We start from the raw sequence: 22,286 nt of genomic DNA, 5'->3' as shown, positions 1-22,286 counted from the left end.
TGCCTAAAATTATCAGCCTTGACCTTGGCAAAAGCCTTTCTCTGAACCTCAATTTCTCCAGCTATAAAGCAGAGAAAACACCTGTCTAAGGTGTTTTTAAGAATGAGAGCGTGTGGAGAGCAGGGTCCAGTGCTTAGTTAAGTGCTTATAAATGGTCAACTGTTTTCTGGGCACCTGCTCTGTGCTGGCCGGTGTGGGGTGGAGGGGTGTGAGGGAAGGGGCTGCTAAACACTAGGAATCCTGCGTCCCAGTTGGTCTGGAAGGCAGGTCTATGTTTTTGCGTTTCTCAACTGACACAGGAGACCCAACAGCGCGCTGTGCTGGGCCTGGCTCGCTGGGCCTAGCTCGGTTCTCTTGCCCCGAGTGCACCGGGTCTGCAGTCCCCGCCCTCGGGGCTTCCCGCCGCAGACTGCTCCCAGGCCGGCCCCGCCCCCTCCGCGGCGGCCCCGCCCCCGACAGGCCCCGCCCCCGAGGCGGAGCCGGTGCTGGAGCAGCAGCGGGAGAGGCAGCGGGACCCCAGCGCGGGAGGCGGCCACCAGGCGGGAGCCCCAGAGGTACCGGCGGGAGCGGGGGAGTGGAAGCACCGCGGTGGGGCCGGACAGGGGAAAAGGCTTGGCGTGGGCCCGGGGGGTGTATGTGTGGAAGGGGGTTCCTAGCCGCGTTCGCTGCCTGCACCCTCCTAACCTCTGGGCTCCAGCTCCAGTTCCGAGTCAGCACGTCCACTCCCCTGAGTCCGACCCGCGGCCCCCACTTCTCGGCGTTACCGCCCGGCCTGGTCCGGTCAGTGTGCGGGCGATTGGATGAGGCGGTCCCTGACTCCTCTGGGCGGCGCTGGCGGCTGCCCCTAATGCCGGCCGTGTGTGGGACTACCCCGCTGTCCCGGCGCTCCCCTTGTCGCGAGGCGGCCTCCTCCCCAGCCTTTGCGCGCCGGCCCCTAGTCTCGGGCCTGGCCTGGGAGGAAACATCTGTCGCACCCCCTGGCAGCAGAAATGGGGTCATGACCTCCAGATGTGCTGGGAAGCATCCAGCGCCTCCTCCTGGGGCAGCCAGGCCTTCCGGATCTGTGGGGGCGGGGCCGGCCCTCTCCCCCCAGTGACACAGGCTGAGAGGAATGTCCCGGCCTCAATGGACCCTGTGTGAGGCTGCCGGGTGGGGGGCAGAGCTCAAGAACACCCCCAAGGCAGGGCCAGAGCCCAGCATTGGGCCGGAACAAGAGGCAGCCCATGGGCTGTGCACACACACATAGGCAGAGCTCAGCCCACACAGAGCAGAGGCCCACTCGGCTTCCCTCTCATGTCCCCTCCCACCCCAACACACACATCACAGCCCAGGCCAAAGAGCTCGGCCCATGGAGCGAGCGCCTACCTCACCACCACGTCCTTAACACATGGTCAGCTTTACACTCTTGAACCATCTTGCAAGTCTCCCCATGGTGTTGGGAAAGGGCAGAAGGATTAACCCCATTTTAGAGATGAGAGAACAGAGGCTCTGGGTCCGTGTCAAAGACGGGACTCTTTCTTCTAAGAGAAACCGGAGGAGGCACTCCAAGCTTCCTGGAGGCCCACACTTGCTTGGTCCTGGAGCTTTAGATGAGGGGTACACAGAGCCTCTGCCCCCACCCTGTCCTACCCCAGCCACTCACAGTGTCACTGGAGGATGCACTAAGACCTGCCAGCAGTTGTCTGTGTTCTTAGTGGAGCGTCCCACATCCCTTCTCTGCCTGCCCACACCTACTGGGGTTCACTTGGGGTGGCTTCCCCTCACTTTCTCACACTACCCTTTGCACCTGCCCCTGGTCGCGACATTTCCGCATCTAGCAGGTCCCTGGGGCCTTGGGTGTCTCAGTCTTACATCCTGTGAGACTTTGAACCTCAGCCCAACCCCCACTCACCCAGCACCCACAAACAGGAGTGGGCAGGTACTGCACTGTTTAGGCCCCAGAGGTCGACAGACCCCAGATCCTAGCTGTAACATGGAATTACTTCAGGAAAGAACATCCCCTTTTCAGTGTGACTCTTTGTCACATGAGGTTCAGCCTTCCCTGTCAGCATCAGTGAGTCCAGGTAGGCAGAGGTCCCGTGGGTCCCAGTTCCTGCAAAGGGGCTCCAGCCTTGTGACCCCTCCCCCTGCCACCAGGCATGGCCACAGTAGCTTGCAGAGATTGAGCCTGGGCCTGTGCTTTAGGTCAGGGTGATGGGTCCCATGACTGAGCTGATGTGACCCCAACACCTTCCTCAGGATAAGGGGCCGGGCTCAGAGCTGGGGCCACTTCCTGTGCTGAAGGAAGTCCTCTTGCCGTTTCTGTTGCCCTGCCAGTGTCCCCTGGGAATCCCTGTGTCCTTGAGGTATTGGAGTCAGAGGGCCAGGGCACCGAGATCCAGCTTCTGGGTGCCCAGCTCCTCAGGGACCCTGGAGGAAGTGGGAGGGGCAAGTCTCTGGGGACAGGACGTCCTCCCTTTGTCAAGCGGGCAGGACCCAGACACCAGTGGCCCATGGACAGATCATCTGTCCAACTGGGCCAGGACTTGTTGGGGACCCTTATTCTGGTCTCAGGCCAAAGCCAAGGTGTATGAGTAGGAACCGAGGGAGCCCGGCAGCCCCAGGGCCACCCAGGTTCCCAGATCCCCCAGGGCTAAGGCGAGGACAGCCCAGTCCCCAGCCCTGCCCAGCACTCAGTGGAGGAGGGGGCTGGAAACCTCAGCCTAAGGCAGACAAGGAAGTGGCCAGGAAAGCGGAAGCGGCTTTGATGGTTGCGGAGGGGGCCGGAAGCCACCCTGTGCGTGGTGGAGGACCAGGCTGGTGGCCTGGGTTCCTGTTTTCTCCCCAGGCCCCTCTGAGCAGCCCCCTCCTCCCTCAGGGCAGGAGCTGGCCTACCACTCGGGCACCGACCACCTGTGCCCGCCAATGCGACCGGGCCCCCGGCGAGCCAGGCCCACGGCACGCCCATGTGGGCTGGCGGTGTGGGGAGCCCGCGGCGGGGCGCCGCCCCTGCGCCCACTGATGACCTCTTCGCCCGCAAGCTACGCCAGCCGGCCCGGCCCCCGCTGACCCCGCACACCTTTGAGCCACGGCCAGCCCGGGGCCCGCTCCTCCGCAGCGGCAGCGATGCTGGCGAGGCCCGGCCCCCCACACCGGCCAGCCCCCGCGCCCGTGCCCACAGCCACGAGGAGGCCGGCCGCCCAGCCGCCGGCCCTACCCGGCTCTTCACTGACCCGCTGGCCCTGCTGGGGCTGCCAGCCGAGGAGCCAGAGCCCGCCTTCCCGCCAGTGCCTGAGCCCCACTGGTTTGCCCACTATGATGTGCAGAGTCTGCTCTTTGACTGGGCTCCGAGGCCGCGGGGGACGGGGGGCCACGCAGAGTCCGCCTCTGGGACTCTGGCCTCTGCCGAGGACCGATCTGCCAGCTCGGACCTACTGCTTGAAGCGCCCGGCTTTGTGAGTGAGCTTGGGGGTGAGGGCGAGCTGGGCCTGGGTGGAGCCGTGGCCCCACCTGTGCCGCCTGCGCTGCCCAATGCGGCCGTGTCCGTTCTGGAGGAGCCGCAGAACCGAACTTCAGCCTACAGCCTGGAGCATGCAGACCTGGGTGCTGGCTACTACCGCAAGTACTTCTATGGCAAAGGTAAGGGGAGGGCTTCCTGGCTGGGCAGCCGTCTCTGTCACCTGAGGAGCACACGGTAGAGCTCATGAGTTGTCCTCTCCCTGTTAAGTTCCCGGCCACATGAAGGATCAGGCTCTGCCTCTGAGGCCAAGGCTGTGCTGTGGAGCCTCGCTTTAACCACCTCCCTAAGTAAGGCCTTTGGCCTCCATCTGATTCATCCTCCTATCCCTGAGGGCTGGGGAGAGATTTCCAATCAACGTTTGTGGGAAGTGAAAACTTAGGCCTGAATACCTCTGCACCTGGGAACCTTGTTCTCGTCAGTGCCCAGAAGGGAGGGTCCAAGACATCCTGCCTCAGAATCTGGGCGTGGCGGGCACGGCCTTGCCAAGGGGGCAAGGCATGGGACCAAGCCTCCTAGGGGAGGATCTAGGCCTGGAAGCAGACAGGCATTGGCCCCCTATGTCTGGGGCAAGGTGTGATGTGTACAGAGCCGCCAAGGCGGCTAGGCATTGGCTGGAGTGTTAGGGAGCCTGCACGAATAAGGATTTGGCAGCAGAGGGAATGAGCCTTAGTCTAGGGTCTAGACTAGGTTGATGGTTTAGTCTCAGGAGTCATCACTAGGTGATGAAATGGGGCGTGAGCAGGGTTTAGCGATGGGTGTGGTTGAGCCCCAGTGGGACTCCCAGGGGCACAGGACCGGTCATCCACTACCCTGGCTCCCCTCCTCGTCAGAACACCAGAACTTCTTCGGACTGGACGAGGCCCTGGGTCCGGTGGCAGTAAGCCTGCGGCGGGAGGAGAAGGAAGGCAGCGGAGGGGGCACTCTGCACAGCTATCGAATCATTGTGCGGACCACACAGGTGGGCCGGGGTCATGGGATCAGACCGCGGATTGCCTCCTTGGAAACCTGTATGGATTCTGAGGGTCCCTACATTCCCCTCCTCAGCTCCGGACCCTCCGCGGCACCATCTCTGAGGATGTGCTGCCACCGGGGCCCCCAAGGGGCCTGTCCCCTAGAAAGCTTCTGGAGCACGTGGCTCCGCGGCTGAGCCCGACCTGCCTGCGCCTGGGCTCAGCTTCTCCGAAGGTGCCACGCACGCTACTCACTCTGGATGAGCAAGTAGTGAGTAGCCAGTGTCCCCCACCCCCACCCTCAGCTTAACGGCTATACCTGGTTGCCATCCAGCTTGTCCAGCTGGGGAGCACTGGGGAGCCACGGAAAATATGAGAGGCAGAGCAGCCCTCTGGTTGTAGTATGGGAGCCAGACTGGAGGAGCAGGGAGGCCAGGCCAAAGGCTGTTGCATTCATCCAGGCCAGACCTGGTGGTGATGATGGCAGAAGTGAAGAGGAGGTGACAGGCCAGGGGTAGAGAGGTGGGATGGGAGGATCCAGTGAGATGAGGTGCCAAGGTGAGGAAAGGACATCTGGGCAGCTGGAGAAGGGTGTCTGGAGCTCAGAAGAAAGGTGTGGGCTGGGGGCAGAGACTGGAGTGTGTTCCCATGGAGGCAGCTGTTGCAGTCACTGAGGGCGAAGACTGTGGTAGAGAAGAGGCCCAGGCCTGAGACAACATGGTCGCTAGGGGCTCAGGCAAAGTAAAGTTCCAGCTCACTATGGTGAGAGTGTGCCAGGATGAAGCCATGCTGTGGGCCCTCAAGGGAAGCTGGGGTTTAGGAGCTGGAGTAGAAGTGGGGCTTCAGGGCTTAGGAGGGATGAAATGAAAGCAGGGGCTGTGCTGTAGACAGGGCCAGAGCCAGAGGGGCCAGAGCACCTAGAGCTGTGCGTGATTGACCCCAGATGAAAAGGCCAAAGGAGCCGGGCGCAGGGTAAGCCGAGATGGTACAGGGTCAAGGCCTCCAGGGGCTGGGCTGGGGGTGCCTGGGATTCTAGGGAGGGAAGGACAGGCTAGCCTTGAGATAAAGAGGGTGACAATGTGAACATTTATTGGGATTCAGGATCCTTTCCACCAATCACCTCCACTGTGATCATGTGAGAACCGACCCCCTCCCAGTCCCTTCCACCTGTGGCTTCACTACCTTCCTGAGCACTGGGAGCAGGCTTCTTATGAGTAGAGACCCAGAGGCAGCATAGGGAGGGTGGTGCTCAGGGCCCCGCACAGAAATAGCACAGCCACCCTGGGCATCCCCCAGAAGCTGTGGGTGCAGGGCCTTCTGACTGTGCCCTCCCCTGCAGCTAAGCTTCCAGCGCAAGGTGGGCATCTTGTACTGCCGCGCGGGCCAGGGCTCGGAGGAGGAGATGTACAACAACCAGGAGGCAGGACCGGCCTTCATGCAGTTTCTCACCCTGCTGGGCGACGTGGTGCGGCTCAAAGGCTTTGAGAGCTACAGGGCCCAGCTGGACACCAAAAGTGAGGCCCAGGGGGTGGGGAGTGAGGCAGACCGGTGCCGAGGGGCAGACAGCCTCTGTGAGAACCAACTGCCTTGTCATTTCTCTGTCCCGCATTGTCCCGGGCCTGGGGCTGGGGTTGGAGAACTCTTTGGGTAGGCTGAGGATGCAGGTCAAAGGCCAAGCAAGCCATAGGCTGGAAGGAGCAACTAGGGTGGTGCCCCTGCTGCCTGAGCTGCAGCCAAGGGGGTTTTGCGGGCACCACACCTGCCCCTCAAATACACATATTCCACCAGCCCAGCTTCTTGGGGAGCGCCCCTGCCTCCCTGGTTGGAAGGGCCCCAGGGCCCCTTCTGGAGCACTGGTCTTGCCTCCCACTCTCAGCAGCTCCACACATGCTGGTGCCTGGGCCAATATCCATCCTCTCCTGGGACTTCCACCCCCTCATCCCTCATAGCAGGCCATTCCTCATTGGGTCATCATTCTCTCTCAGCACCCCCATGACCGGAGGCTGGAGGCTGGAGCCTGGTGGGGAGGGAAAGGGAGCAGCCAAATCTGAGGCCCTTAGACTTCAGGGCCTGGTGGCGTGAAGGGGTAGCCCATCTGTTGGTTGGGGTCATAGGAGCTCCAGACTGCAGGTAGAGATGGCAAGTTCAAGCAGATCCCCCCTCCTCTCCCTCTGCGGCCACAGCGGATTCCACAGGCACGCACTCCCTCTATACCACATACCAGGACCACGAGATCATGTTCCACGTGTCCACGATGCTGCCTTACACCCCCAATAACCAGCAGCAGGTGTGAGGGGGCAACGATGGGGCTGGGGGAATGCCAAGGGCTTCTGGGGGACCAGGGAGAGGTATGGTGGGGGTGGGGGCATTTGAACCTTGGCCTGAGTTCTCTTGAGCTTTAACAACCCTCCCCAAAGACAAACACCCAGACTTCACCAGGGGCAGGTCGGGGAGCCACTGATACCCAGGCTCTGCCCTGACTGAGGAGGGGTCTGGGGGACAGACAGGTCCAGCTTACATCCCCCACCATTCTAACTCCCAGCTCCTGCGCAAACGCCACATTGGGAATGACATCGTGACGATCGTGTTCCAGGAACCTGACAGCAAGCCCTTCTGCCCTACCACCATCCGCTCGCACTTCCAGCACGTGTTCCTAGTGGTGCGGGCTCACGCACCCTGCACTCCGCACACCTCCTACAGGTGGGTGCCTAAGTGCTCCTGGTTCTGCGGCTGTCAGGGATTCTCCCAGTTGCCCCTAATTCCCGCCTCCCTCCCCTCAGGGTGGCTGTGAGCCGCACCCAGGACACCCCGGCCTTTGGGCCAGCTCTGCCCCAGGGCGGAGGCCCCTTTGCCGCCAATGCCGACTTCCGTGCCTTCCTGCTGGCCAAGGCGCTCAACGGCGAGCAGGCAGCAGGCCACGCACGCCAGTTCCACGCCATGGCCACGCGCACGCGTCAGCAGTACCTGCAGGACCTGGCCACCAACGAAGTGACCACGACGTCCCTGGACTCAGCTTCGCGCTTTGGCCTGCCCTCCCTAGGCGGGAGGCGGCGGGCGCCCCCTCGGGGCCTGGGGACCGAGCTGCAGGCGGCGGGGGCTCTGGTGTGGGGCGTGCGAGCTGCGCCTGGGGCGCGGGGCGCGGCCGGGGCGGGGGCTGAGGCCGGCGGTCTGGACGACGCCGAGGTGCCCTGCCTGCTGGGCATCTCGGCTGAGGCGCTGGTGCTGGTGGCGCCGCGCGACGGCCGCGTCGTCTTCAACTGCGCCTGTCGCGACGTGCTGGCCTGGACCTTCTCCGAGCAGCGGCTCGACCTGTACCACGGCCGCGGGGAGGCGATCACACTGCGGTTCGACGGGGCCCCCGGCCAAGCCGTAGGCGAGGTGGTCACGCGCCTGCAGGTGAGGCCCGGGAGTCAGCGGAACCCCTCGCCCCCGCCCCGTGTCCCGCGGTGGGGGAGATAGGGAGGTAGGCAATCCCGGCCCTGGCGCTTGGCCAAGCTGGGAAGGGGGGAGGGGGCCCTCGGGCAAGTGGCTCTCTGAGCCCCAGGAGGCCCCTGTGGCCTGGGACCCCGCGGGGGTGGGGTTGGGGCTGGCGCGGCCGCTCACGCCCCGCTCACGCCCCGCCCGGCCCTAGGTGGTGAGCCGTGGCTGCGAGACCCGCGAGCTGGCGCTGCCCCGCGACGGCCAAGGCCGCCTGGGCTTCGAGGTGGACGCCGAGGGCTTTGTCACACACGTGGAGCGCTTCACGTTCGCAGAGACCGCGGGGCTGCGGCCCGGGGCGCGCCTGCTGCGCGTGTGCGGCCAGACGCTGCCCACGCTGGGCCCCGAGGGGGCTACCCGGCTGCTGCGCTCAGCGCCCAAGGTCTGCGTCACCGTCCTGCCCCCCGACGAGAGCGGCCGGCCCCGCAGGTCAGGGCGGGGACGCGGGGCGGTGGGAGGACCAGGCAGCTGGCCACCCGGAGCCTGTGCCTCCCGGTGCCATGAGCGTTCTCCCGAGAATACATAATACCATGAGGAGGGCTCGCCTCCTCGGGAGAATCCCACGTCTCTTAATCTGAGTCACATTCGTGGAGTGAAGCCAATTAAGCAGGCTGTCTTCCTCATTATTGTCTTGCTCATTATTTAACAGCAGCCCTTTCTTTTTTAAGTTTAAAAAAATTATTTAGAGAGAGTGAGAGAGCGGGAGCAGGGGGAAGGGCAGAGGCAAAGGAGAGAGCCTCAAGCTGACTTCAGGCTCAGCTGAGTGCAGAGTCTACGCCAGCTGGATCTCGACCCAGAGATCACGCCCCGAGTCAAAATCAAGACTCAGATGCTCAACAGACTGAGCCACCCAGGCGCCCCTACAACCCCATCTTTTTTTTTTTTTAAAGGATTATCCACAGAACATACATGATTAATTACTTGCTGCCTTAAGCCAGTATATGTGAACTTTCTCTGTAAAGGGCCAGATAGTAAATATTTAGGTTTTCTGGGCTATCTGGTCTGTGCTACAGCTACACAGCTCTGCTGTAGCACAAAAGCATCCCTAGATGATTGGTAAATGCAGGAGTTGTCTTTATTCCACTAAAACTATTCGTGGACACTGAAATTTGAATTTTATTGATTTTCACATGTCATGAAATATCCTTTTTATTTCTTTCAACTATTTAGCAATGTACAAACCACTCTTGGCTCACAGGAGTACAAAAATAGGCATGGCTGCTAAAACAGAAAAAGGCACAGGCTGGATTTGGTTCCCAGGCAGGTTTTAGATCTCTATACTAAGTGATTTACCTGTGTTACTATTTAAAGCTTCACAGCAAGCTATAAATCAGTACTGTTAGCCCCATTTCACAGATGGAGAAATCAATGTTTGGAGTGAGTTGCCCAGGATACACAGGGGCAGCACTGGGTCTGGAAAAATAGCTAGTAGTCAGGCAAACATTTTCTTATTATATATAATATATAGTTATATATTTATATATAGTATATATATTTTTATTTATATATATATTATATATTTATATATTTATATAGTGTATATATGTATATACTATATATAATATATATATAGTTAGGGAGTTCGGAGAGTTCTCCTCCTGGAAGTGAGCCTCAGGCGCATTTGGGAGTGGGTTTGGAGATGCAGGACACTGGCGACTGGGGGTTCCTGCCTGACACTGCCCATTCCTCCCCGCAGGAGCTTTTCGGAGCTGTACACACTATCTCTGCAGGAGCCCAGCCGGCGGGGGGCCCCAGAGCCGGTGCAGGATGAGGCCCTGGGGGTGGTGACCCTGCTGCCCAACACAAAGCAGCTGCTGGAAGTATGCCTGCATGATGGTGGCATTCCCACAGGGCCTGGGGATTTGGCTGAAGAGAGGACTGAGTTCCTGCACAGCCAGAACTCACCATCACCCCACAGGTGCCGTCTTTCGGCCTTCCCTCTTCTCCAGCCCGGTGAGGCTAGACAGGCACGGTGTGTAAAGGCCAGAGCCATGGGGTGTAGCTTCTCTTGCTGAGCTATCTCTGCTCTCCCCAGCTCCCTGTCAGACGAGGCCCCAGTCCTGCCAAACACCACCCCAGACCTCCTCCTGGCCGCCACAGCCAAGCCGGCAGTACCCAGTATTGGCAGAGAGACATCCCCCACCCAGGTAAGCAGAAACAGGACTCTGGAGCCCAAAGAGCAGGGGTGGGCACAGTGGTGAAGGTGGACATCACTGCATCCATACTCATTAATACCCTCCAGGATGGGCCAGACAGCTCCAGTGGTTGTGAGGAGAGTGGACACCCGGCCCCCGAGCTGAGGGCCTCCTTCCTTCCACGAACCTTGTCTCTGCAGAACACCATCAGCAAAAGTGAGTCTCAAGCAAGGTGGGGTATGGGGGTGGGGGCTCAGAGGAGCTGGCTTGGGCTTCCCTGGCTGAGCCCACCTCCTTGTGCCCATAGTCATGTCCGAGGTGGGCAGTGAGACCCTGGAAGACGAGTGGCAGTCCATCTCGGAGATCGCCTCCTCTTGCAACACCATCCTGGAGTCACTGTCTCGGGATGGTAAGGCACGAGGGCACTGGGGGTCAGAGCCAGGATAGGGTAGGGCTCTTTCTCCTTTTACCTACCTGCTCTAATGATCGCTGTCTCCCCACAGGACAGCCCATCCCAGAGAGTGGAGATGTGAAGGAAACTCCAAAGTCTGATGCTGAGTAAGCCTCCCTGTGGTGATCTAGCCCCTTCACTGTGCCCATGTGACCATACACGAGTTAAGCACTGTCCCAGGCAGGGCTCTGCTTTCCCCCATATATAAGTCTGAAAACGCGCCCATCTCATTTAAGTGGGCCTGGGAGCCAGCCAGAGGTACTGCTGCCTACCTGGTCCCATGACCTGACCCTTATGTCCTCAGGCCAGAATCTGGGAGCCTGTCCGAGAAGGTCTCTCACCTGGAGTCCATGCTCTGGAAGCTGCAGGAAGACCTGGAGAAGGTGACAGGGTGGGCTGAGGGTCGGCAGGGAATTACAGGGCTGCCCTCGGAAAGGAGCCAGCGCTCTGACACATGCCTTCCACCACCCCAGGAGAAGGCAGACAGGGCAGCCCTGGAGGAGGAAGTGCGGAGCCTGCGGCACAACAACCAGAGACTGCAGGCTGAGTCGGAGAGCGCAGCCACCCGCTTGCTCCTGGCCTCCAAGCAGCTGGGCTCACCCACCACCGACCCCGTCTGAGCTCTCTGCTCCAGCTGCAGCCTGGCCATGGACCTAACTGCTCAGGTCATCAGGATACCTGGGCCCCCTGGGGCCCTGGGCCCTCCTCAGGAACTCTCTCTTAGCACTGCCCCACAACTCCCCCGCTGGATACTTGGTGGTGAAGTTGCCCTTCCCCCATCCTTTGTGTGTAAATATTCTGTGGAGAAAAGGGGACTTCAGGGAGTAAAGAAGCCACTACTCTGTGTCTGTGTGGGTGTTCATGACATGACTAGGGGGAGAGGTTTTGCCCCCAGAGGCTCCAGCCAAGTCCCCAGGACCACTCAGGACAGGACTTTGGAACACTGGCTCAGGGTTAGGTTGGCACTCACTGAGGGCTTCTCGGATGCTAGGCCACCCGTTGGCTTCTCTCACAAACACTGGTCTGTTGGGAAGCAGATGGTCACATCCCACACCTATTCTGCATTGTCGGGGGAGCCAGCCCCAGCTAGGCCCTTTTCCTGGAACCAAACGTGAGGGATGGAGATCAGGGGCAGAGGGACAGACGTGGACATGCAGTGGACCTGCAGGGCAGGAGAGGGAGAGATGAAGTTTAGGGATTAAGGAGAGCCTGACTATGCTGGGATGTAAAGGCCCTCTGACTTTTTGAGGCGTAGGCCTGTGCTCCCTTGGCCCCGAGAGAGGTGACTATGACACTGGGAAAGCTAAGGGAGGGGCGTGGCCTGGGCGGGAGGATTGGGGCTCACTCCTTCCCCTGGGGCCTTAGGCGGCGCGCACCGCTCTCAGCTCAGTCACCGGCTTCCTCTGGTGAGGAGCCTCCTCACCCCTCGTGGTCCAGCTGCAGCCTGGCCACGGCCGGGCTGCTGGGGATCCATCGCGCCCCGCCTCCCGGGGTGCTACTCCGAAGGTTCTCAGGGGTCCTCACCTGACGACCACGCTCGGGACCAACCCCTTGCGCGGAAGCGCCCCGTGGCCTGCCCGCTGAGTGGCCCGCCCTACTCCAGGCCCCGCCCGTGACTCCGCCCCCCGGGCCAGAGGCTGGAGGGCACGCTCGGCGCTCCAGGCGCTTTCCGGTACCCCGGCGTTCCGCGGCCCGCTGGCGTGTTCCAGGCGGCACGGTCCGTGGGAGTCTGCAGCCAGGGCCTGCTGTCCCCAGGGGACGCACTAGCTTTTGCAGCAAGCTCCACCGATAACCCGCACGCCTCTGCCTTCACCCTCCCACACACCCTCCTGTGCGAAGCCCAGAACTTAGATGCCGTCGGACTGTGGGTAGAGGTTTCCCCCAGGGCTCCATACCTGCTTCCCCCGCAGAAGGCTATCTGCGCCTGCGCACTTAGAAGGCAGGGTCTAGCGGGCTGGGGCCTTTCGCGAACACGACTTTACCGCGCCTGCGTGGGGCTGAGCAGGAAGTACTACAGCTCCGCCGCTTTGGGCTGTGGCCTGGCTTTTGTTTAGGCCTCTCTACGCTGATTTATTTCTCCGGCCCTCGCAGAACAGGATGTCAAAGCATAGACCTTTACCTGGAATCTCCTCTTCCTCAACAGATGTGGACTTTCCTTTGGCCACTCAAGAGATGAAATTCAAACCTTTTTTAAGTTCAGAGTCCTTGACCTTTAAAGCCTGGCCCCATCAAAGCTTTTCAAGATTGTCTCACATTGGAACGCTGGTAGCGGCTCTGTAAGACTCCTCCCTCTGTTGATCTAAGACCTAAAGCTGGTATGGCCTCTCTGATGCCCTTCCTGAAACTACTCCATCCCCACAGCCAGTGGGCCCCACTGGGCCTTCTTCTCTATGCTGAGCCCCCACCCACATTAGTTGCCTGCCTTGACCCACGGGCTTTGATCCTCAGACTTCTAGAAGGCACTGTAAATATTCATCCAGCTCTCACTAATGTCCAGCCTGACGTGACCAGCCAAGAGTGTTCGGTTTGCTAAAAGAAGGGAAACCAACGGCCAGCTTGGCAACGAATTTATTAGTTCAGAGTAGAAAGAGCAAGAGTCCAACTGCTTTCATTCTTCAGTAAAAACTGAGCCTCTTGATTGGAGAGCTGCCAGCCTGCCCTACCCCCTACTCTCCAAACACCTAGCCCTACTATTAAGGCACTTGAGAAAAGGGGGAACAGAAAAGTCTCGGACTGAACCTCCCTGGATCCTGGAAAGGGCCAGTGTTGTCCCACCAGTCCCCCTGGGCCACAGCTGAGCAAGGGAAGAGCTGGTAGAGACCTCTGCAGGGCCAGGGGGACAGGCCCTCAAATGCTGGTGTTAGTTCAAGGACAATGCCAGCACCACAGAGGGGCTGGTAGGGGGCATTATTTTGGCACAAGGTGGGAATGAATCCATGATTTGAGGAAGACACTTGGTGATAAGGCTCTGTGGCCTCAAAGGCCATAGCTCCAGCTGGCCCTCTCTAGGAGAGTATTAGAAGCTGGAGGGTAGGGATGGGGGCCCCCAGAATTCCTTATAAAGAGAAGGGAGCTGAACATTAGGATAGGGGAAGAGTTTGAGTCCTCCCTGCTCCCCCCTTTCCAGAGAAGTTAATGCTTCTGCTTAAGCACCTCCAAAAAGAGAGACACTGCCAATAAAAGAATAAAATGCACCCCCCCCCCAAGACATCACCCAAAGAAGGTGGGGGCAGTTGGAGCACATACAACCCCCCCTCCCCCCCCAGAATCCGTAAGTGCTTGCTTTGGGAGGGCTTCCATCCCCTGCAACCCAGTGCTCTGAGCAGGGTAACACCCACTTAGGAGCTGATCTGACTCAGAAGGGCTGAGAAGTCCATGTCTGCAATGGAGGAGAAGTCTTCATCCCCTGAGAGGAGGCCGTTGGGGAGCCCAGAGGCCCCTACGGGAGCAGGAACTGGGTCAGGGGGCCTCTGGGACCCTGTCACCAGGCGCGTTATTGCCTCAGGGTACTCCATCAGCATGGGCTCAGCTGTGTGGGGGGCCACAGATACACCCTGGTTCAGCAGCTGCTGAAACTCAGAGTTGTCAACGGAGGCCAGGTCTGTGAACACGGCTGGGTCAGCGCTGTTGCCCAGCAGGGCCCCCAGGTCTTCATCAGCATCAAACTGCAGCTGTAGCAGGGCCTCTGTCAGCGTCCCTTCCCCGGCTTGGGTGGTCTTGGGGGCAGGGGGGGCCATGGCCTGAGCAAGGCCTGGGGCTAAGATTGGGGCTGGGGCTGGCGGGGCCGGGGCCAGGATTGGGGCAGGGGCAGGGGCTGATGCCAAGGCAGAGGTCTGGCTTGAGATCTGCCCCGAAGAAAAGACCATGGGGGAGAACTCCTCGAAGTTGATGGTGCTGAGGGATGGCGTAAAGGGATAGGACTGGGGAGCTGGGAGAAAGAGACAGAGAATCAGGGGCCAGAGGAAGCTGTAGAGACCCACCCCGTTGTCTGTGCCCTAGCCCCTGTGCTAGGGATTAGGATCAACACCTCCCTAGGAGCTCCCTGCCAGCACCCTCACTCCTTCCTTTTACTCCATCTGACCCGTGCAGTTCCATCCTCACCCCCTCCTGTGGGGCCCCACAAAGCTCTCCTAGCCTTTAAGAGGAAGGGATGCTGTCAGAGATCAGCTGGTAAAACTTCAAGAGACCAGGAGCCTGGACACTGAGCCCAAGTAGCATCCAGTGTCATGGCCTGAAGCAGGGCACTTTGTTACTTTTTTGTTACTCTGCTACCAGCTACCAGCATATACACTCTACTACATTGGAGGGGATTTTGCTTCCCTAATTCAATTGAGAGCTGAGGTCAAAGACTACATTTTTAAACTATCTCCCAAGGCATCCAATATGGGACCTAGCTGACACAGTGGCTCTCAGACCTCAGTGCTCACTAGTGCATTAGCTGCTTCCTGGGCCATGTTTCCAAAGCCTCTGATTGCACAGGTCAGTAATGGGGCCCGGGAATGCATGTCTTCCACACCCCAAATGGCTCTTGATGTAGTAACTAGGCCTCAAGCCCTGAGAAACATGAGCCCAACAGAGAGCAGGATTCAGACACCTGCTGGTGAAGCTGACTGCTTATCCCCCCAACCACAGGCTGAACAGATTTGAGCTTGTAGTTCTGGTGGGACAACAGGAAATCCTCACCTGGCTTGGGGACGGAAGTCGTGCTTCGGGAAGGCACAGCAATGCGCCGGGGTGGAGGCCGGGGGTCAGTGGGTCCTGTGGGGTGAGGACGGGTCAGTTCTAGCTCCCACTTCCTCGTCCCCTCCTGGTCTCCCTTCCCCCGTTGGCCACTTCTCTCATGCTCTCCACTGCCCCCTTACCATTGAAAGGACTCTTTTTCATGATGCTCTTGAAGGTCTCATATGTCCTTTTACGTTTCTCTTCAATCCGGTGACGATCATCTAGAAAAGTAATGGGGAGAAGTGGGCCTCGCTCTTTTCAGATGGATCCCCAAGGCTTTCAAATGACCATCAGGAGGAAGAGGATGAGACAAGCTTTCCGTAAGACCCATTCTCCAAACCCACCCCACCACGGAGAAGAGCTGCATGATACTTTGACACACAACTGTGAGACTCCCACAGCTTTCTGAGAAGGCCTGTATCAGCTGAATGTGACAGACCAAAGGCCACAGGGATGACTCCAAATGAAGCGGCCAGGCTCTAGGGAACAGGACCCCTCGTGGAGCCCTGTCTCCAGCTTCTTCTCTTACCTGCACTGCCCAGGTCCTAGCTCACCCACAGCCTTGATCCAGGCCTGGCCATGATCTTTGTGCTCTGGGGAAGCTGAGGCATGACGGGCTTGCTGAAGACCAACAGAGACCCGTATTCATTTCTGATGGTTGGCTATCAACCAACCGGCTAGCTCAGTCCGCAACCTCCGGGACTGCCTTTCTAAGTACTGTGGCATGTGGGGTAACCCCAAAGTATTCAACACTGTCGGCCCAAAGCCAACCTCATCATCTCACCTCAAAAACCTGGTTCTTCCTCCTCCAGTGTCTGCTCGCCACCCATCTTCCCCATCACCCGAACTAGAAACCTTGAAATCATCATCAACATCTTCCTTTCTCTCACTCCCCACTGTCCACTAACATGACACACATTCACCAAGCACCCACCCTGTGCAGACTCCACTCTGGCCATAGAGGCTATGGCCGGGAGTAAGCAAAGCTCCTGCTCCCCCAGAAGTGGACATCCTAGCTACACGGGGCAGGGACACAACCATATACAATGATAGGAATGCTGAGGAAGAGACACAGGGTGACATAATAGAACCGGAAGTGAGGCTGGAAAGCTGAGTTTAGATGTGGCCAGAGAAGCACTGTGGTGGGAGCTCATCATGTAAAGATCTGGGCCAAAGCATTCCAAATAAAGGCAAGAGCTGGAGCACAGGTCCTGAGGAGGGACTGAGCTTAGTGTGTTTCAGACAAAAGGGCCCGGGGGCTCACGAGTACCTAGGGAGGACAGCAGCGGAGGGGACCTTTGCCATCGGCTCCATGAGGTTCACAGCACATCTTCTCCTGGACCACTGCAGCATCTTCCACCATGGCCTTTCTGCCCTGAGTCTCTCCCTCTCAGCTCCTCTACATACTCCTGCCAGTGTGAGCTTCCAGATCCACTGATATCCCCTCCCCTTGCTTGAACCTTCTGTGGCTCCCCGCTGCCTTTAGGATGAAATCTTGGATAAACGCCTCGAGTCTGACACTCAAGGCCCTCCTACCAGCACCTGATCACTGCCCACTGACAGCTCCCACAAAGTTGCCCCCAAACACAGTGGGCACCCTCCAACACACCTGCACCTCCAGGTGCCTGTCCACCTGCCTGGAGAATGCACAGAATTCTGGGTCTTTCTCTACCTTAGATGCTCCCGCTCTGTGAGGCCGTCTCCAGTTCTCTGCACCACCTCCCTCCGGCTCATTTCATTCTGTCACTTTAGAATCTGTTCTGCAGGTTTGTCTTTCTCATGTGACTGACCTTCCAGAGTGCAGGAAACATACTGCGTTCATCTTTGTGTTCCCTCTACCTGCCATGGGTCTTGACACCAAGTGGGTGCTTGGTAATTATTTGTGGCAGGAACTGATGGCTGTTTCAGGGGCTGCTTTCCAAACTCTGTTTGACTGCTCTGAGGGCAAAAAAACAGCCTCTGACTAAATGATGGGCTTTGGATTGAAGATGATGCTGGCTGTTCCTAATGTGGTCAGGTGCCCAAAACCCATGATCATGACCAGATCATGACTATGTGGTAGAGGCACACAGTGTGGCAACAGGACCCTAGAGCCAGAGAGCCTGGGTTTCAATACTAACTCTGCAACTATCTCTGTGATCCTGAGCCAAGTTAAATGCTATCTTCCAAAATCAGATTAATTCACTGATACGCTTGGAATAGGACCAAACATGTAATAAGGACTCAGTGAGTCTTGGGTATTCTTCCTATCAACTGAGGCAAGAAAGAGGCAGACAGTCCCTGCCCCAGCTGCAGACATTCCTGCCCCGGCTTGAGTGTTTGACCCTCAACTACAGCCTCAGGCGTCCAGCCTGATGGCCCTGTTGCTTCCCTCCCCAGCTGTGTACCTGTGTCTGGCAAGTACTGGAATTCCATGGGCTCGCTGAGCTCCCGATCAGAAGGCCGCCGCAGCTGCATGGAGACACGCACGGGAGCCTGCAGGCTGGGGTCCGCGTAGGGAGGTGTCCGGAATACAATGGCTACTTGTCGGTGTACATCAGCTTGAGAAAAGGAGCCTCGGGCCTCCCAGCCTGGTCCCGTGAAATACACTTCAATGTCCTCTGTGGGAGATGGGGCATCAGTGTGGGTCACCACTCAACTCACACAGCTCACTGCCCCCCACAATTGCCGAGACTTGTTTCCCGAGATACATCAATCTGCTGCCCCCGAGGTGTTGGTGGGGAGTGTTTAAAGCCAGCCTCCTGACACTCACCATCTCTGCTCAGCCTTGCCCCTCACCTCCTGCTCCAGAGTCTAGCCCCCTTCTGGGTGTGTACCTTTCTGCACCTTGTCACAGAGCAGGAAGATCTCATCCCCCCCGAGGCAGCTCCCAGAGTTTCGGTTCACTCGGCAGATCTTGAGCTCAGCAGTGTTGGGGGCACCTGAGGGTGTGGGGAGAAAATAAGCCCCCTTCAGAGGTCTCCAGGACCGGCCTGCAGGAGTTGCAATATTCCCTATCCATCCCACAGTCAAGGTTGTCCAGAGCTTGCTGACCATACCTCTGCAGCCGAGGTGCAACCAATCCCATGGCTCCTCACCCCCAACTTATTTGGCAACTATTTCCATACTGGTATCACTATGGACCCAGTACCATTCTAGGAACGGAGAACACGACAAAACTCAAACATCTCTGACCTCATGGAGCTTATAGTCCAGGGAAGCAGTCTGGTCACACCTCTCTTTCCACCAGACCCAAGCAACCTTCAAGGCCCAGTTTGTGTGGCCACAAACCCTTCCCTCCTGACCTCCACTTCATCCTGGTTTCCTGTCCTAAGGGCTCCAGAGTCCTTTTATTTTCATTCATCCTTGCTGTTTACTTGATTAAAACTACAAATGATCAACATGGGCCCAATTCATCTGTGAACTTTTTTTTTTTTTTTTAAGATTTTATTTTTTCATGAGAGACATAGAGAGGCAGAGACATAGGCAGAGAGAGAAGCAGGCTCCATAGAGGGAGCCCGATGTGGGACTCCATCCCAGGATCCCAGGACTCCAGGATCATTCCCTGAGCTGAAGGCAGACGCTCAACTGCCAAGCCACCCAGGCGTCCCCATCTGTGAACTTCCTATGAGCTTCATCATTGAAGTACTACTCTGTAACATCATCTTGTTCTTGGGAGTTCATTTCCCAGAGTCGTTAGTACAGTTACGGGCACACCATCCTCCCATCACATATTCCAAGTACCTGTCTTCTATCTGACTTCCTGCCAGCCTTGAAGTTAACACCTTAAGGGCAGCTCCAGGTCTTCTTTGTCTCATTAACCACGCCCCCCCCAACCCCCACTACAGCCAGCACAGAGCTGGACACAGAAGAGGTGACAAATACACTAGATGCCTGCATGAAGCCAGAGCTCCTCTAGTGGGCCATTCCCCGCCAACCCCTTCCTCCTCACAGGCTTGTCCCTCCCTCTACCCTTCCCATGGCTCCTTGGTCACTTACGGTTGTCAAAGATGGGATGGGAGAGGACAGGTGACAAGCGCAGGGGCCTGCCTGCCGGGTCCCGCACTGTCACCTGGAAGCAGAGCCGCACCGCATTCAGGTCATAGTCCCCACGCTGTTCTTCTATGGGAACTGCCACAAGAATAGACGGTCAGGGGACCGGGAGGCGTGGCAGGGGATGAGGGGGGCAGGGAGCTCTGGACCCGGGAGCATTGTCTGAGGGTGTGTCAAACAGTGGGAGTCCTAAAGGAGGAGAGAGAGAAGATTCTAGACCCATCACTGACCTGTGTGACCCACCTGTGCCCCTGGGTGTTATGCCCCCTCACTGGCTCCCAGTTTCCCCAGTGGTAAATGGGAGTGGGTACTGAATGGGCAGCAAAATTCCATCTGTACTAAGAGTCTTGGCCAATAAGGGAGGTGGCTTGGAAGGACCAGAGAGGGTGGGGGTGCTTCGGACAGGTCTCAGCCTTTGCTCCCTCAGCCCTCAGCCCTCACCTTGGAAGGGGTTGTTGTTGGTCTGGATGCGCTGGCTGATGGCCTGCTCCAGGTCCCGCTTCTTTACACACTGGATCCCCAGGTTCTGGAAGCTGAGTCCCTCTCCAGGTATTAGTCCCATTGTCTCTGCCCAGTCTGTTCCTCCCTCCCCTACCCATTCACCAAATCACCACTGTGCTTCCTACTGTGCTGCAAAGAAACCCACTCTTTACCTTGGCTGACAAGCATCTGTGCCCTGCTGCCTGGGCTCCCTACCCTCAGTAAGAGCCGCTTCTTTTCTGTTTCCCAAACACACTAAACTCACCCCCACTTCAAGGCTTTTGCATTTGTTCACTCTGCTTGGAATGTTTTTTCCCATGCTTCTCTGCTCTCCTCACTATTCAAACCTTAACAGAGAGGCTTTTCCTGACCTCCAACTTGCCGGCCTTCCCTCCACCAGTGGGCTGTTCTTCCAACCTAACTATGTTATTTTCATCAGTGAAGTTACTTTGGGGGTTCAGAGGTTATTAGGGATCCATTCCTATCCCATGGAGCTCATATCTACTTGACAGTTGAGATGCACAGATAATTTCAAGGCAAAGAGAATCTGCTTGCAAAGCTAGGAGTGAAGTATTTTTCCCAGTGTCCAGAATGGAGTAACACTATAACAGCTACACACCCACCCAGCCTCCCGTCTCCTCACCTCACCCCCCCATACCCAGATGGTCAGGAGTTCACCTGTGGATGCAGCGGTCGGGGCAGAGCTCAGCCTCATAGAAGCCATCCCGGCAGTCTTTCCCCACAAGCTCATGGGGATGAGGCCGGTGAGGGGGGTCCTTGGTGACCAGGGAGATGCGAACTGTCCCTGGCCCCGTGTAGCCATTGATCTGTTCAAAGTACAGAGAACTTCTAGAGACTCCGGCAGGTCCAAACCTAACTCCCAGACACTGCACCCACCCCCACCCCCCACCTGGAGGTGAGCCTGCTGGGGTTCCATACTTCATTCCGGCAAACCCACCCTGTGCCCCCCACACCACCACTAACAGTCATTGCTGACCTTGATGGTGGGGTGGGTCTTGGTGGTGTCTGTGCTCCTCTCGCCCGGGATGCTGCCCGCTGAGCGGCCCTCGCACTTGTAGCGGAAGCGCATGCCCCGCTGCTTGGGTTGCTCGATGATCTCCACATAGGGGCCAGAGGCCTGGGCGGGCTCTGTGGCCAGACACCGACCAGCTCCAATCAGGCGGCTGCCCTCCTTGCCCCTAACCCAGGGCACTCCTCCCCCTAATCACCGGGAGAGAAGATGGTCTACTTACCAGCTGGGAAGATGAGGGGAAACAGGTCTGAAAGGGGAGGGAGACAAGGATCAGCACAAGCCCACTTTCCATCCTTACCAGGGAGCGCCTGCTTCCTCACGGAGAGGAGAGAGAGCCAGGATCCCTCCCCGCCAAGGGCACTGAGGCAGGGCCCGCTCCCTGGAACCTGTGGTGAAACTAAGGGGAAGGGGTGAAGAAGGCAGAAACACCTGTTTCCTGAGGGAAAACTGGCTATAGCGCCTTCTGCTTACTGAGGGAAACGGAGTCAGAGACTGTTCTACGTCCAAAAGGAAAACTACGGGAGGGCACCCCCACGCCTCATCCTGAGAGCAAACGGAGTCAGATACATTTTCCCCTAACAAGGAAACGAAGTCAGAACTGCGCCCAGGGCCCCGGGGTGAAGCTGAGTCGAAGCCACCCCGGAGATTACGGAGTCAAGACCCCGCCACCCAAAGGGGAAACTGAGTCAGACCCTTCAAAGCCCGCCCCGCCCCGCGCCACCATCCGGCCGGCCGCTCCCTGCGCAGCACCCGTCGGCGCAGGAAGGGGCGGAAGGCGGCGCGGGGGCTCCCGTCGCCATCCCCGCGGCCCCGACGCGTCCACCCCGCGGGGTCAGAGGGCGCCCTCACCGTCCATGGCTGGGGTCCCGGGGGCGGGGCCGGGGTCGCAGCTGGGCCCGCGGCGCGCGCTACAGCCAAGCCATTCGCCAGAGGCGGAAATGCGCCGCGCGCGCCCGCCGCCGCGTCACTGCCGGGAATCCGGCCGCGCCTGCGCGCTGCGCCACCTCCGCCGCCGCCGCGGCCGCCGCAGCCCCTGCCGCCACCGCTGCCACTCTGGGGCGGGGCGGGGCGGGGCGGGGCGGGGGGCAACTGTGCCCCGCGCCGACGCCTGAGAGGTTGCGCGCGAGACGCCACGGCCGGAGGCTGGGGACAAGTTGCGCCGCTCCGGGGACTAAGAGGCTGCTCGTCCCGACGCCGCGCCCGGGGCTGGCAGGGCTGCTGGGCTCCCTCCCCGGTCTAGGCTCCGTCTGGAGGGCGGGCCCGGTGATTACTCACAATGTTTTTAGGGGATTTCGGGGCCCCCTCCCGCTGATCGGAGGAGTTTGGTGATGTCACCGGGCCCGGTCTGGAGCCCAGCCAGGACTGCTGGCTGCGGCCGCCCGCCCTGCGCAGGGAAAGGCCCGGGCCTAATTCGACCGCAAAGGCCAGGTGACTGAACTCCACAGGGCTTCTAATCGCCTCTTGGTGGTGGTCGCGGCATAAGCATTTTTTAATTAGCCACCCACCG

At 58.8% G+C, this 22,286-nt stretch overlaps 2 protein-coding genes across 6 annotated transcripts; one reads left to right on the top strand and one right to left on the bottom strand.

Moving 5' to 3' along the window:
- The first annotated feature begins 423 nt into the window (after positions 1-423).
- SIPA1 (signal-induced proliferation-associated 1) lies at positions 424-11,356 on the top strand. The gene is made up of 16 exons (XM_041721757.1): positions 424-554; positions 2,858-3,618; positions 4,330-4,457; positions 4,544-4,720; positions 5,789-5,963; positions 6,633-6,736; positions 6,992-7,149; positions 7,230-7,845; positions 8,081-8,355; positions 9,623-9,844; positions 9,962-10,073; positions 10,169-10,277; positions 10,369-10,470; positions 10,565-10,619; positions 10,817-10,895; positions 10,986-11,356. Exons 2-16 carry the CDS (start codon positions 2,946-2,948, stop codon positions 11,130-11,132), a joined length of 3,132 nt encoding a protein of 1,043 aa, XP_041577691.1. The 5' UTR covers positions 424-554; positions 2,858-2,945; the 3' UTR covers positions 11,133-11,356.
- A 1,706-nt stretch (positions 11,357-13,062) lies between these two features.
- On the bottom strand, positions 13,063-21,785 carry RELA (RELA proto-oncogene, NF-kB subunit). Of its 5 annotated transcripts, none has more exons than XM_041721759.1 (11): positions 21,629-21,785; positions 21,000-21,026; positions 20,744-20,916; positions 20,425-20,573; positions 19,708-19,799; positions 19,213-19,344; positions 18,051-18,155; positions 17,622-17,834; positions 15,375-15,455; positions 15,196-15,270; positions 13,063-14,440 (listed from the first exon to the last, which is right to left on the bottom strand). In XM_041721759.1, exons 1-11 carry the CDS (start codon positions 21,633-21,635, stop codon positions 13,851-13,853), a joined length of 1,644 nt encoding a protein of 547 aa, XP_041577693.1. In that variant the 5' UTR covers positions 21,636-21,785; the 3' UTR covers positions 13,063-13,850. The 5 variants fall into 5 exon arrangements, with proteins under 5 accessions (XP_041577693.1, XP_041577695.1, XP_041577692.1 ...); XM_041721761.1 differs by having other exon boundaries at positions 20,744-20,895; positions 21,629-21,784; XM_041721758.1 differs by lacking the exon at positions 21,000-21,026 and adding an exon at positions 21,078-21,176 and having other exon boundaries at positions 20,744-20,967; positions 21,629-21,783.
- Between the last annotated feature and the right edge of the window lie 501 nt (positions 21,786-22,286).

This window comes from Vulpes lagopus, chromosome 11, assembly GCF_018345385.1.
Source record: "Vulpes lagopus strain Blue_001 chromosome 11, ASM1834538v1, whole genome shotgun sequence".
Classification (NCBI taxonomy): Eukaryota; Metazoa; Chordata; class Mammalia; order Carnivora; family Canidae; genus Vulpes; species Vulpes lagopus.
Note: the sequence above shows the minus strand (reverse complement) of the source record. Positions and strands in the feature narration are given on the sequence as shown.

What these genes read in the sequence shown, in the direction of transcription:
- SIPA1 (XM_041721757.1), top strand. Translation starts at nt 2,946, where the DNA reads ATGTGGGCTGGCGGTGTGGGGAGCCCGCGGCGGGGCGCCGCCCCTGCG. An exon ending in AACTCACCATCACCCCACAG is followed by an intron (nt 9,845 to 9,961) that starts GTGCCGTCTTTC and finishes TGCTCTCCCCAG; the next exon opens with CTCCCTGTCAGACGAGGCCC. An exon ending in ACTCCAAAGTCTGATGCTGA is followed by an intron (nt 10,620 to 10,816) that starts GTAAGCCTCCCT and finishes TTATGTCCTCAG; the next exon opens with GCCAGAATCTGGGAGCCTGT.
- RELA (XM_041721758.1), bottom strand. An exon ending in CCCGACCGCTGCATCCACAG is followed by an intron (nt 19,800 to 20,424) that starts GTGAACTCCTGA and finishes AGAGGGACTCAG; the next exon opens with CTTCCAGAACCTGGGGATCC. An exon ending in CCATCCCATCTTTGACAACC is followed by an intron (nt 18,156 to 19,212) that starts GTAAGTGACCAA and finishes CCACACCCTCAG; the next exon opens with GTGCCCCCAACACTGCTGAG.